The sequence below is a fragment of the Balaenoptera musculus genome, chromosome 5 (genome assembly GCF_009873245.2).
Source record: "Balaenoptera musculus isolate JJ_BM4_2016_0621 chromosome 5, mBalMus1.pri.v3, whole genome shotgun sequence".
Classification (NCBI taxonomy): Eukaryota; Metazoa; Chordata; class Mammalia; order Artiodactyla; family Balaenopteridae; genus Balaenoptera; species Balaenoptera musculus.
The window spans coordinates 114,898,334-114,914,064 of record NC_045789.1 but is presented as its reverse complement, the minus strand read 5'-3'; the positions used below and the strand labels follow the sequence as shown (position 1 = coordinate 114,914,064).

The 15,731-nt window shown below is 35.4% G+C and overlaps 1 protein-coding gene across 2 annotated transcripts in view; it reads left to right on the top strand.

Annotated features, from left to right (window-relative positions):
* LOC118895758 (bifunctional heparan sulfate N-deacetylase/N-sulfotransferase 4) overlaps positions 1-15,731 on the top strand; it is a 235,915-nt gene that overhangs the window by 127,443 nt on the left and 92,741 nt on the right. For both annotated transcript variants that reach the window (XM_036853273.1, XM_036853272.1), the window contains exons 4-5: positions 1,808-1,993; positions 4,078-4,206. In XM_036853273.1, coding sequence (XP_036709168.1) covers positions 1,808-1,993; positions 4,078-4,206 — 315 coding nt within the window. The remainder of the gene's footprint in view (positions 1-1,807; positions 1,994-4,077; positions 4,207-15,731) is intronic.

Below are 15,731 nucleotides of genomic sequence, written 5' to 3'. Positions count from 1 at the left end.
ACTTGAAAGAGTAGTAAGAGTGTAACAGATTGTCTTCCCCCTTTTTGTAAATCAGAGCTACTTCTCTAAGCAACAGTCACACAAATTCTATTTACCAGACAGAAAGGTTTGAACACCCTTGACCTTAGATTTCTCTCATGAGAAAGTTCATCTGTATCTCATACCCAGTACATCCACATCTTGGCTACTCTGCGATACTCATCCTCAGAACGCTTTGTGACAATTCACTGGGCAACATGGAACTAACCAGAGATCTAAGGCTTTTTCCAGTACATGCTTCCCAGTGAGTGTCAGGGTAACAGTAGTTGCCTGCTCCCTCTGGTAGTGTCCTAGTAGTTTTGTCACTGGACTTTTCCAACTTTACTTTATATTGAAAATACAGGCTCCTGGAAGAAGTATTTTTCCTCTGCACACACAAAGAAATGAATTTTCCCCAGTACCTAGCCAAAGACTCCAGATCATTTTACAGCATTGATTTCATAATTCAGCCTTTCTACAGTCATTTATTGTAATAGATGTTAGAAAACACATACTCCTAGTGAAAGAGAGGTAGATTTGGCTATACAATGAGGGTCATTCCGTAAAAGGAAGAATGAAGGAAACTTGCAAAATATTTAGGGCCCATCTTCTGAACTGAATGTGGCGTATGACTTAGGTATTGTAGATATGTGACCCATTCACTACTTGCTTATTATGCCAAACTGAATTCTTTCCCTATGCTGTGTGTCATGTAATAGAAAATATAAATGGCAATTGTCAAGTCAACACTTTTGTGTTCTGTTTATTGATTCAATCAGCCTTCATGTATTACTGTATATTGTCATTTATAACCTCAATTGATGAGATTCAATCCTATAAGGCATCTTTATAAAGCAGATAAGCATTTAAAGGGAGAAATATAAAGAAGCAGAAATTAGAAGACTGCAGATCTGTATCGTGTACTTCACAATATAATACCATTCTTCGACAATTTTTTTCATATTCTTGTTTTAAATTTATACCTCTTTTCCTTTAGAGTTGACTGTCTACCCAAGGCAAGCATCTCATAGTAAACAGTAGGCTTTATAAAAATAAACTGAGCTGCTAAGATTCAAAACCAATCTTCACTTTTCCTTTACCGTCAGTATCCAAAACATCACTGAATCTTGTATGGCATTTATCCCCAGGCTTTTAATCCGACCACCAACAATCTAGTTTAGGTACTCATGTGCCCTCTAATCTGTGCCATTGTAATAGCTTCCTAATGCACAGCCTTGATTCATTTCTTCCCCACTTCTAGTTCATCTTAACATGTTGTCACTATATCCTTCTTCCTAAGACATAGAGCAGATCATGGCCCTCCATGCTCACAGAGCTTCCTGTCTATACTATTCAAACAGAATAAATCCCAATCCCTTAGGTCAACAGTAAAAGCTTATCACATTATGGTTCATACCTACCTTTCTGGTTGTCTTCAACATCATAGACACACACACACACACACACACAAACACACCCCACATTGGGCTCTTCTGTCTTCCATATTTGGGTACTTACTCAAGTGGCACCTTTTTTTTTTCTGTATCTGTCTGAGAAAGGGCCATATCTTCTTCCTATCTTCCCCCCAAACCTTCTATATTCAAAATTCAGAGTTAATCTTAGCTACACACCACATGCCCAAAGTATTTACTATGTCTATCATAGGATTATAAAACTCTACCCTATTAGTTTTTATATTTCTCATCCTTAGCATAGATGTTTGTGGAAACAATTTTAGTTGAATTCAATTGACCACACTCCATATGATGTTGTTCTGGCTTTCTTTTAGGAACATGGAATACCTATCAACATGGGCTATGCTGTGGCACCACATCACTCAGGGGTCTACCCAGTTCATATTCAGCTGTATGCAGCTTGGAAGAAGGTCTGGGGTATTCAGGTCACCAGCACTGAAGAGTATCCACATTTGAAACCTGCACGGTACCGAAAGGGCTTCGTTCATGATAGCATCATGGTGAGCACATACTGCTGTGTGTATTGAAGGTTCTTAGTATCTACATGTGGAATGAAGACAAAATCTAACTTCAAAACTCTTTTACATGAGTATCATAAATACCTTGCCTACCATGGTGGTCATACATTAATACATTGCTTACCCATAGACTTGCTTCTTAAGCTGTGGGGTAGTTTTGGCAAATTCAAGGCAAGCTCAAAATATTGGAAATGGGTTTCATATAGGTCATCCACTGCAGTTTCTGGATTAAAGTTTTGTCTAGGGACCTTATACTTCTGGGGAGTTTCTCCATGTCTATTAAACACCTCTCAAGTCACTACACTATCAACAGACAGAATCTAACAAATAGCATCTGAAAGCTAAATTTATCTACTCAGTTTATTTTGGCTTTCAGACACTCAAGAATCTTAGGATAGCATTTTTCATTGTTCTTTTTCTTGCATACTATGAAAACAAAGGTATATATTTTCTTTTCAGATATATTAATTGAAAAAATAATAATCTGATATAAGAATGATATGCTCCTATAAATGAGAATAAAACCAAATGAATATTAGATGGGAATTTATAATTATTCATTGGAATGAAAAAAATCCTATTTTTTACTTTGAGATAAAATAGTTCATTTTAAAACTTCCATCCCCACGTCCAGTGCCTTAGATCATGTTCTCATCATCAATTGCCAAGATCATAGGAAAGGTTTACAAACTGTTCTCCCTCCTTTAAATATTTACATCTTTTCAGTCCATTGTTCAGATTGCTATTAGAATTATCCACCTGTCTGTCTGTCTATCTAATAATTATCTAAAACCAAAGAAAATGTAATAGCACGTATGTTAACCAGAGCTAATACTCAATATTCTTTAATCATAAAACTTTAATATTTTATTGTAAATTGGTACTAGAAGACCTAAAGAAGCCTTAGATTTAAATAGAGCTATTGATAATGCAAATAATAGTATATGGTGTCCATAGAAATCCAGGCAATATAAAAAGTATTACTCTGATATAATTGCAAAGCAAAGTGAAAGCAGTTTTCTTAACTGAGTAGCATGACCATTTGGTATATTATTAAATAAAAACATTCCTTTAAACCAATACTACACACATTCATTTACCTTGAATTTAATACAAACTGTTATGAAAATTAAGCAAAGAATAAATAAAATTATAGCTATTCTGTTCAATTGGATGCATTTTCCCACTAGATTATAAATAGTTTATTATTCAAAATAAGTTTTGGAATAAAATTAGTTATTTGCTTTCTCTGTTGAACATTCAGATGTACAACAGAATTAACCACAGAATATGCAGGAAGCAATCATTAGATAATCTGACTACTACTGTGATTAAAATTTTAATTCAGAGTAGTGAAAACAAAACAAAGTAAAGGTGGCGAGGGTGATGAAAACTCATTGTTTTGAATCCCAGAACCTGAGGACCATGTAAAACTGTATTTCAGAAACAAGGAGAGTAATGGACTAATACCATGAAAAATGCAACCCTGGAGAATCTCTATATTTGAATTAAACCAACCCTAAGAAGACTTTTATTTTTTACCATTTCTTTAACATAACTCAGATGGTGGGTGAGATTTATAAGCATGAATGAAAATGCTTTAACCTGTATGTCCTATAGCAGGGGTCCCCAACCCTGGGGCTGCAGACCGGTACTGGTCCACGGCCTGTTAGGAACCGGGCCGCAGAGCAGGAGGTGAGGGGTGGGTGAGCGGGTGAAGCTTCATCTGTCGCTCCCCATCGCTCGCATTACCGCCTGAACCATCCCCCCCATAGCTCGTGTTACTGCCTGAACACCCCGCACCCCAATCTGTGGAAAAATTGTCTTCCATGAAACCCATCCCTAGTGCCAGAAAGGTTGGGGACTGCTGTCCTATAGCTTTTATTTAGCAAGTCTCTTAATATGTGCATAATTACACCAACATCAACTCTTGATTACATTAAGATTTTGGCTTTATCAGTTAAGGAACTCCAATAGGAATGAAATTTGCAGACTCTGAAGTCATGACACAGTGATGGAGCTTTTAATTAAGTCGTGTCAGTGTGCTGCTTTTTCTTTTTCCTCAGGTCCTCCCTCGACAGACCTGTGGGTTGTTCACACACACTATTTTCTACAAAGAGTATCCAGGAGGCCCCCAAGAATTGGATAAAAGTATCAGAGGAGGTGAACTCTTCCTCACAATCCTTCTGAACCCAGTATGTATTCTATTTATGCTTTTTACTGTAACATCAGAACTTTCAAATATATGTTTCATTTTATTTCTATTGTCAACCCTCTCACAAGAATAGTTGGTAAATACTAGAGAGAAATTAGACTAAATCTCCAAATATTCAATTCCCTTTATAATTGTCAATCAAGAAAAACACAGATTTGTTAAGATTCATATGTTGAATATAACAGTTAAATGTAAGATATCTCAATGTTGTCTCCTATACGTGAATTGTAGTAAAGACATATATACAGTTCTATAACCAAAAATTAACATTCACAATATTGTGGTGCATATTTTGTCTATAAGTTGAATTTGCTTCTAGCTCAAGGTATTAGTAGACATACATTTCAGTCTCTAAAAATGATCACAATGCAAAACTGCATTGAAAATACATAGCTATGCATTATCTTTGTATACTAGGGTCATCTGAGGCCTGTTTTTAAAATCTCCATTAATTTTATTTGGAATCAAAGCTAGAGAATTTGTCCCTTTCAATTGTGCCCTTTCATCTTTCAAAGTTTTGCGATTTTATTTCCAGTTATATGTGGAAAAGTATAGCAGTGTGGGAATATATTATCATTAGATAATGTTGAGATTATTTCAGCTTTCTCAATTTTTTCCCATAAAGATTCCATTTCTGAGGCCTTAAAGAGGCATGTCCTTTTTTACATCCCACTGCGCCAATAAAAAATATGAAATAGTGAGTTGCATGCTATGTCCACCTTGTTTAGTATAAGAAATTTTCATACTCAGGGAAAAAGATTCATGCTTTAAACAAAACTATAGTTCAGTTGTCTGTGGCAAAGCTCCAGGTATGTTTTAAACAAATTATTTAGATAATTTATATATGGTGTTTTTAATTCCTGAAGAAATTAAATAAAAACCTACCTGTGTAAAGATGAAAACTTTTAAATTGGATTGGAGGGATAGGGAAGTGGGGGCAAAAATGCTTCACATGAGTGTGAGTAATCAACAAACCTCCTCAAACTGCGGGACTATTAAAAACAAAACAAAACAAAACGCTCTGTTGTGTTGGGGTACCACTAAACTGGGGAACAGATTGGATGCTCTATGATCTTAGCAAGAAACTCTATTTCTCAGAACTTGCTTGCTTTCCTGTAAAACAAGCTTGTTAAACTAGACAGTCTTCAATGTTCCTCAAAAGTATTCCTTTTGGATATTCCATTTTTTGGTGTATAATTCAAATTCATTGAGACTTAAACGAATCAAAAACGTTACAAAAATATTTTTTGGAAATTGAGGTATGCATGTGAATATTAATGCAAGCAAATGTGGGAAATCTTTCTCTTTAACCCTTCCCTCACTAATTGAGAATTTGATCTCCATAGAGGCAAGGGTCACATCTTCATACCGTTTTCACTCTGGAGCTACACTCCCAACCCCAAATCTGCTCTGGTCACCTACTCAGGGGAAGAGATGAGCATCAGAACACTGATGATTGCCTCCTCTAAACCTCTTGCTCCCCAGGTCTGTTTGTTACTGATATTTACTACCTGGGTGCCCATCTGACTACTTGTCATTAAAGAGATGGATTTATAACTGTTTTTAAAAATTTTGAATTCAGTACTCTTTATAAAACATCGTTCAGAGACTAATAGTTGGTCCCTTAAACAAGATGGAAGACTATTTGGCATTTCTATCTTTAGCACTTGTTGTGAACTAACAAAATAACACTAACCTCACTTAAAAAGCTTACCATTGCCACACAGATTTATTTTAATTGCAGAGGAATAGAACGGTGGAAGGGGGGAGTTTTCAGGAGACTTCTAGAGTCCAATCACAAACTGCAGTTACTTTATCGTTGTGAATTGATGGTGATCTTAAAGTAGGATCCATGAGTAAAGGAGAGAGACCCAGATAGACACAGAAGAAAGAGCAATGCTAGAGATAGTCAATAGTGTGGATAATATAGGACATTCTATGTATGGCGATATGAGCCTGGATCAGACAAATAATGGTCCACAAAGATATGGGAGTAAGGAATAATGTTGCTCAAAACATGAACAGCGTAGCTATAGTCAATCCAGGTAGATCCTACTCAGCTCTCTATGGAGACAGACTGCAAGCAGCATCTGACAGAACCCAGATCAAAACAGGGCTTAGTTCTAGAGCTGCATACACAGAAGTTACCAGATGTATTAGTCAGGGTTCTCCAGAGAAACAGAACCAAGAGGATGAGTGGGAGAAGAGATTTATTACAAGGAATTTGCTTATGTGTTTATGGAGGTTGACAAGTCTCAAAATCTATAGTCGACAAGCTGGAGTCCCAAGAGAGCTGATAGTGTAGTTCTAGTAGAAGTTCTATGGCCTGAGAACCAGGAGAGCTAATGGTGTAGTTCCAGTCCAAAAGCTGGCAGGATTGAGACCCAGGAAGAGCCAATGTTTCAGTTCAAGTTCGAAGGCAGGAAAAAAACCAAAAAAAACAAATAAAAACAAAGAGCAACGATCTAGTTCAAAGGCAATCAGGCAGGAGGAGTTCCTTTTTACTCACAAGAGAGTGAGACTTTTTGTTCTATTTGGCCTCAACTGATTGGATGAGGCCCATCCACGTTAGGGAGGGCAATCTGCTTTACTCAGTTGATCAGTTCTGTTGTTAATCTCATCCAAAAGCACGCTCACAGACACAACCAGAATAATGTTTGAGCAAATATCTGAGTAACCTGTGGTCCAGTTGAGTTGAGACATAAAATTAACTATCATTCCTAATGAGGAACTTAAGGTGGGAGCAGACTGGAAGTAAGTGAAATGAAAAGGGGAGCACAGAAAGAGGGGAGGAAGTGATGAATGAAGTAAAGATAACGTAAGCTTGGAATGTTTTGTACGTTTGTCCTATTGTGAATAGAGAGGCATCACAGATGATGGGCTGTGATCAATAGTCACTTCACCGATGTGGAAAAAAGAAGTATTGAGGCTGCTTGATTAATTATTATTTTAAGTTATATGGTTCCAGCAAGGCTGGCAAAGAAGGAGTCTGCAGGAAGGGAATGAGGAAAGAAGAAAACAAAAAATAATACTGATACCCAGCCTTCTCCTCTGGTCTATTCTTTTTCTCCAGTCATCACTTAATTCTTTGTCAGAATAAAGAGTACCTCCTTATTCTTTCACCAAAACCATGCTGAAGAAAAAAAATCTATAAATTAATTGATGTGAAGGTATGTTTTCAACATTAATTAATCAATATGCTAACTCTAAAGAATATTTGTATTCTAACAGAGCCTATTCCCGAATGAGAGGTCTATGATTTTATTATTTTAGGTATCAAAGTTCCTTGGGGAAATATGATTTTAGTAAAAAGCATTCAACATCCATGAAATCGTAGAGAAAGATGACTGACCACCTTTTCTACCTAGGAAAAGTGATGTCTGTGAGGGCTTATAAGTAGGATAAGTGATCATAGTGTTAGCATAAACTCTAAAGATTTAAGGCCAATCTAACTTTATTTCATTTTTTCAATAATGATCTATACTTTCGCATCATGGAAATACTGCAGACATCCTATATTATAACACCTCTCCTGCGTGGTGATTTTCTCCTCTGATTTGTAAATGATCCATAGAATTTTGTCCTTTTACTTTTTGGTTTTCCGTATGTTAATGAATGGATGAATAACGATATAGATAGCATGACACAAAGCTGGCAGTGAGGGTAATTACACAAGATGATAATGTTAATACCCAGTTATACTTAGCAAATTGGAGTGATAGACAAAATCTAGCAAGATGAAATTTAACAGGAAATAATGAAAAGCCCCAAAATTACTTTCAAACAAAATAGTGTATAATGCCAGCATTATATAAGGATAAATATTATATAAAGATAGAGTAAATCTGCCAGAAAATTGTATGGGCTGCATCATGTCCTATTCAGTTCCTTGTCATTGAAGTTGTCTAAACAGAAATTTTGTAGGAATGTGGAATCTCTTACTTTTAATCTGACGCTAAGACTGTGATTCTGTTCTTATCCAGTTAGACATGGGGTATATCTTTTTCACTGTAAAATATAAAAAATATGAAGTAGGTTTAATTTTACATATTACAGACCAGCATTATGTATTTAGTTTTAGTCTATGATTATAAGGTCAGAGGAAAAAGGGAAATGGTAACTTATCAACATGTATAAGAACTAAAAAATGAGATAAAAATGGGAAGATATTCAGTGGTAGATGTATTGAGGGAAGTAGAAGAGAAAAAAATTTCTATCATCAATATACTGAAAGAAATATTACTGCCAGATTTAGCAGACCATTTTGAACTGGTTGGTAGTTTCTAGATTCATTTGTATGCAAGCATCATATGAGTCTAATAAAAGCTGGAAAAAGTATGTGAGGGAATATCCTGGAATTTCCCCCTCTAGAGTACTTTAAAAGACAATCAATGACTATATAGTTCTTTCTTATTGCCTTGGGAGTTCATCTACCTAAAGGAAGGGGACTGGATTAAATAACATTGCAAAGTTCCACATATTTTTTTTTTTTTTTTTGTCCATAGCTTCCACAGCTCTGCTCTGCAGTCAAAAAGGCATGAACCACACCAAGACCAGCATAGCCTCTTTCCCTGTCCAGCTTCCAATTTAGGAATTCACATTATTTTGTATCACGCCCCCGCTTTAGAATAGACCTGTATCCTTTCTGTGTTCAAAGGTCTCTGATATTTTTTCTTTATGCATTTTCAATAGTTTTTTTAAGTTTAATTTTGACTCTAGCTGCTATCCTGTTCTCATAGTTTGACACATTTTAAAATATGTCATTATTTCTAATATATCATAAAGCAGAAAATGCAAATTGAAATATATTTTTACATCTTGACTCACATATGAACTCCTAATACTGTTGCATGTTAGATTTTTTGACTCAGAAAACCCCATTTCTTAATGGGGTTTCTTGATTTCCTTAGATACCAACTTGTTTTGCCCAAATGAATCTAAAAATTGAAAATTAAATGATATTAGGGCTGTTTGAATGACATTTCAAAAGAAGAGGTAGGCATCTGTCCACTTAACATTCAGGTAACTTCCTCTTATTTTTTTTTAGATTCTATCATGACCTCATCACATATTGATATTTGCCTGCACTGTTCCACACTTGTCAAATACTAACATGTATTTCCCTAGTGCCAAATTCTTCTTGTATTTTCAATATAATCTTTGTACAGATAGGAAGAAAGATAATTTAATCATGTATGAGGTGAAACAGCTTACACCAGGTAAGCCACCATCATTCAAGTCGAGACACTACCCTATAAAATATGCAGCAACTGGCAATAGTAAGGAAGTCTGGAGTCTTATCAGATGGTGTCACCAGTAACTATAAAAGCTTGAAATGAATATGGCTTACCGGATTTAATTTTTTTTTCTAGCTCATTTTAATTTTGTGCTACACAAAGAACAGTATGAAGATAGGATATTCTAAGTTTTCTTAACATATATATCTAAAGATGCTCCGATTCTAGAGTGCTTTAAAATGGCAGTACTGTAGCCAGGAAATCTACATTGTCCAAAGTTCAGAGCAGTGCCTAGACTCACTAACCTTTGTCTGTTCTTTGGCCAGTTGTAAATTCAGGTGAACAAAAAATATGTGCCTGAAACAGCAGTGTACTTGAAATTGACAGTAGAGTGTAATGGAACCGCAATGATATACTTCCCCATGTGCTGTCTCCTGAAACTTCATACACCTAGGCTGGTTAATGAGCTTTCCTTTCTCATGTATATCAATCTCCAAAATCATGGAATCTAATAGCAGGTCAGTACATTGTGGATTAGAGCTGGCTCTTCAGACAGATTAGAGAAAAGGCAGCTGCAAGGCGAAGGAAAACATTAACATGAAATAACCTGAACCAAACTTTAAGTTCTTTTTAATGCTGAAATAATATGGAAGTAGATATGTAAGATAATTCACAGAAACATATTTTATGTGCGGTGCAGCAAAATAAAATGCAAGAAACATCCCGAGTCTTTTTTAGAGAAGATTAAAAAGAATTACAGATTATTAATATTCAAAACATCCAAATATTCTTTGACAGTTTTGATTTTGATTTCCTAAAAATGCTGCACTTTATAGATGATTGTAACAATCAGATAATATTTCATGTAGAACAAAGCAAATATATATTCCATCAAAATATACTTCTTTGTAAAATAATATATTAATATTTCTAACTCAGGGTCACAGGAGATATTGACACATGTTCCAGCAGTGTTTATTAGAAAAACAATAATAAATTAACTTCTAACTGCTCTGCTACAGTGAAATGTGCCTCTTATCTGTGCAGGGACTTTGAAGCAATTAATGTTATTGGGAGCTCTGAGGCTTAAAGCCTGGGAGAACAGCCACCAACTGTGAGAAGAATGAACCCCTGTAGAATATATAGATTGTGGAAAATTATATTTCCACTCACTGAAAGACCTACAGTCACCTCTTTTTTTCCCTTTATCTGTTTTTTGAGTTTTGGGGGTTCCTCGGGGGGTTTTTTTTCTGTTTTTTACTTTTCTTAAAGATTTGCAAGACTAACCTTTACAAAAGGACGTGAATCACCACTTCTGCAGTGATTCACACTCTCAGCAGGGATACTGTACAATATGGAGTCAGCTAAGATCCATGGCCTCACTACAGATGATATTATTTTTTTCTGTCCACACTGAAAATCAGGATCAGAGTTAGTATAAGGTTTTAGAGAATGAGGAGAAAATTTTGCTTTCTCCTGATTTGGGGGTAGTGCATGTTTTGTATGATTTTCCACAGTTGGATTTACTTAGCAATTAATAACTCAGAATATAAAGTGCACCACCACAAAAGAACAGGATATTTTGTCTCCTAAACCTGAACTCTGTCTTCTTGCCAAATGAGAGAAAGGTTGCTATTATTGTGTAGACATGCATCTTTCTAAAGCAATGGTTGCTACAGGTCCTGATGGAATACAATTTACATTCCTCTATACTTCTAAATCATGAACAAATCCATAAAATTACATTGTTTCTTTCAATTTTGTTTCCCTAGAAAAATAAATGAAAGCAGCAATATTTTACTGGGGAAGTCTCTTTCATCTTGTGTAACTGGATAATTTAGTTTTCCCAAAGCATGTTATAAAAGGTAGTGGAATAGCTCTTTAGCATAAATAAATTTTCAACAGCAAAAAATACAACCTCCTGTTTATGTAGTTGTTAGTCAATAGATAAACCTTTTATTCCTCTCTGTTTTGAGGCTTACAGTATATAAATATTAGGAGCATAATGCTCTCGACGATTAGGGATAGTTTGGAAGGAAAATCAGTGAATTCATGATTGTTAAAAAAACAAAACCATCTCTGTATTAGTCTTTATATGATTTAGTGGCTGGTGAGATAGTAAGAAATTAGGGGGTTCTGTGGGAGCCCACAAAATTGATATTGATATGTGTGCTTTTTTGGTTTGTGAGTATTCACCCACCATAGTGTTCAAAATTGTTGATTTTATTCTCTCTTCCACAAATTATATAACACCTAGATATATATTCAATATATATTGTTTCTTTCTTATTTATTTATTTATTTTTAAATTTTAAAGTACATTGAAGTAGAAAGACCTCTTTGGATCACTTCACTTTTTTTCATTTCGGTTATTCCTACTTCATTTTCCTCTGACTGCTCCTCAGAGTCAGATATTGTGAAAATAAAAATGTGAGTTCTTTTCTAAAACATGTTGATATTTTCATATTTTTGTATTTTAAGAAACCAAATTATGTTGTCTTAGTTTTTCCATTAGTGGCTTAATGGAAAACTTAATGCTGATATGATAAGGAGTATTTATAAATATTAAACTTGCTGGTATCCATTGAGGAATTAAAAAAAAAAAGTCTTATAATTTCCATCCATACAGTCTTATCCACAGATGTCCAAAGGGGTCTATCACTAGAGTTAGCTTGAGTTGATATTTGTTAAATTTTTCTTTGAGATTCATAAAATCTCAAACGTAAAAATTGTTGACAAAAATAATTGGGAATCTGGTGTTTAATTTATAATGAATTGTTAGAATGCCATCAATTGTATTTGTATCTCAATCGTTTTATTTTTGTTTATTTGATTTTTCTTTCAAGGAGATCTTCTTGATGTGTTCACTCTAAAGTAGTTCTTTTGTATGGATGTTCATGTGTGTGTATAACCCCTTCAAGGAAGGCTTCAGAATCCTGTCCAGAGGAGTTGATATTTGAACTGAGCATTGTAGGGACTCATCAGACGAATGAGGTAGCGTGGTGGAGATGGGGAATGGGAGTTTGCAGTAGGAGAGGGAAGAGCTGTAGAATGTTACAGAGGGTAAAATGGCCATGGCAAGTTTGGGAACTGTAAATGTTTGCGTTTCACAGGAGTACAAAATGAAGATAAGAGTGGGTAAATAAAATTATGAAAGTTTTTGTATGACATGTTGACAGTTTGAATGCTATTATTCTATTGTGAAGAGGGATGGAATTTAAACAAGGGAGTGATAGATAGACCCAAATAATAATTGTTATTTGTAATTCTAGCTGACGGGGCCTTCCTACACACTCCTTCATATGCCTATAGTACTTTTCTATTCCCACTGCTCTTGACTCAACCTTACTATTTTCCCTCAGATTTTACCTCTAATTTCTTTTCCTCACCTGGGTTCCCTCACAGGCTTAGGTCAGCTCTCACTGCTATATGTTCACACAGAGCCACATGCATAATACTGTTCACAGTGGTGTCTTTATGTTTAGAGAATGTTGTCTCCCTCACCTGGGCTACATGCATCCCCCGGAACATAGTATTGCCTCAATAGGCACTTGTTCAATTAGACAATAAATGAAAATTATAGCATCAGAACTGTATGTGTCTACCTCATGCCATTTCACATGGGTTGTTAACGTTGTATCAGAAGAAAACGGGAAGGAAAGGAGAAGGAAGGAATGAAAAAGTGGGGGGGAGAGGAAATACAGAAAGGAGAGGGGAAATATGAAAGGAAAAGGAAGAAAAAGAAGAGAAGGAAGGAGTTAAGGATGGAAAGAAAGAAGGAAAACGGGAAGCCATTTCTTCCTCTTTTCATAAAATCAGATGGGCGGCAGGAATGTAACTGTATTGTCTACTAACCAAACTCAGAAAATCTTGTTTTATTTTATTTTTCCTGGCTGGCTAAATACTGAAGAAAAAGTCCTATGATTTCTCTGTGCCTCAGAATGTCTCTGTCCATAAAATGGGGAAAATAATGTTGGTTCCCTTACTGTTTTACACAGATAGTATGAGACGTAACGAAAAGCAAGTGCTTTGATTTTTCAGAGAAAATGTATATAATTTGGACATAATTCTTATTTGAAAAAGTAGAAGTATATATCACTTTTATTATCAATGATATCTGAGGTGTGTTAGCAACGCATAAACCCTGGTTTTATTTACAGTTTGAATTTTGCTTGATTGTTTCTCCCCGCTAGAACACATAAATCATGTGATAAAGACAGTCTCCTTTACAAAGGTATTTATTTCATTTTAAGTTTTGCTTCTGAAAATGTTCTTGGTTGTCACCTTATTGTGCTTTCTGAGCTATTTTTAAATGATAAAATTTCTACCATTATTCTTTATTCCAGTGAAACAAACTGAGTCATTGAACCCAGTGCTTGCTTGGTCGGTCAAGACTGCTTTTTTAATTTGATTTTGTTGTCTACCAAAGTACCTCAGATGTTTTTGCCAAAGGTTTTTGATTTTGTTGTTAGTGTTGCTGATTTTGAGGCCTTTTATTTATTTTTTGTTTTGTATTAATAGAGAGATTTTCTAGAAACACTAGGTCCATACTTTGTAATACTTTATGGTCAACACTGACTGTTGTGCTCAAATGAGGAGTGAGTAGAATTATTGCAATCTCTGTGTTTAGTACACAAAATTAATGACATGAAAAATGGAAGACCTTCCTAAATAAAACATAATTACAGATAATTTAGATGAATGAGTTGAACTTAGTAGAAATAAGAAAACCCAACCCCACAAACCAAATAGAAAACTCTAGGCTGATTTTCATGACGTATAACAGGGGGAAAGATACTCTTCATGTCTGCCAGCCTTGATCCTATAGATCTGTCTCCACTGGACTTCACACCTAACAGAACAGTCAGTGTTCAATTACCTCTCTGTGATAACATTAACTACAACTAGAGAGGGAGCCAACAGATTTACAAGTAAAGTAAGGTGATGTTTTTGTGAACAGAGTTCTTGGTGACTGCCAGCCTCCTTTAGCACTGTATGAAAATTACTAGCTTAAAGAATGTAAGAGGTAAGATTTCGAGCATGAAGTGTTTCCCTGATTTATAGTTGTCACTTTTAACACAATTTAAGGTATCCAATAATGCCATTCAAAACATAAGGTGTAAGTAGCAGAATTGTGCTCCTTCTTTTTTATTTTTTTTTTCCTTAATACTTATAAGCTAGGTATTATTATTATTTTTTAACATCTTTATTGGAGTATAATTGCTTTACAATGGTGTGTTAGTTTCTGCTTTATAGCAAAGTGAATCAGCTATACATACACATATATCCCCATATCTCCTCCCTCTTGCATCTCCCTCCCACCCTCCCTATCCCACCACTCTAGGTGGACACAAAGCACTGAGCTGATCTCCCTGTGCTATGTGGCTGCTCCCCATTAGCTATCAGTTTTACATTTGGTAGTGTATATATGTCCATGCCACTCTCTCACTTCATCCCAGCTTACCCTTCCCCTTCCCCATGTCCTCAAGTCCATTTTCTACCTCTGCATCTTTATTCCTGTCCTGCCCCTAGGTTCTTCAGAACCATATTTTTTTTTTTTTTAGATTCCATATATATGTGTTAGCATACGGTATTTGTTTTTCTGTTTCTGACTTACTTCACTCTGTATAACAGTCTCTAGGTCCATCCACCTCACTACAAATAACTCAATTTCATTTCTTTTTATGGCTGAGTAATATTCCATTGTATATATGTGCCACATCTTCTTTATTTATTCATCTGTCGATGGACACTTAGGTTGCTTCCATGTCCTGGCTATTGTAAATAGAGCTGCAAAAGAACAAAAAATTTCACAATTTGTATGGAAACACAAAAGACCTCAAATAGCCAAGGCAATCTTGAGAAAGAAAAATGAAGCTGGACGAGTCAGGCTTCCGGACTTCAGACTATACTACAAAGTTACAATAATCAAGACAGTATGGTACTGGCACAAAAACAGAAATATAGGTCAACGGAACAGGATAGAAAGCCCAGAGATAAACCCACACACATATGGTCATCTTATTTTTGATAAAGGAGGCAAGAATATACAATGGAGAAAAGACAGCCTCTTCAATAAGTGGTGCTGGGAAAACTGGACAGCTACATGTAAAAGTATGAAATTAGAACACTCCCTAACACCATACACAAAAATAAACTCAAAATGGATTAAAGACCTAAATGTAAGGCCAGACACTATCAAAGTCTTAGAGGAAAACATAGGCAGAACACTCTATGACATAAATCACAGCAAGATCCTTTTTGACCC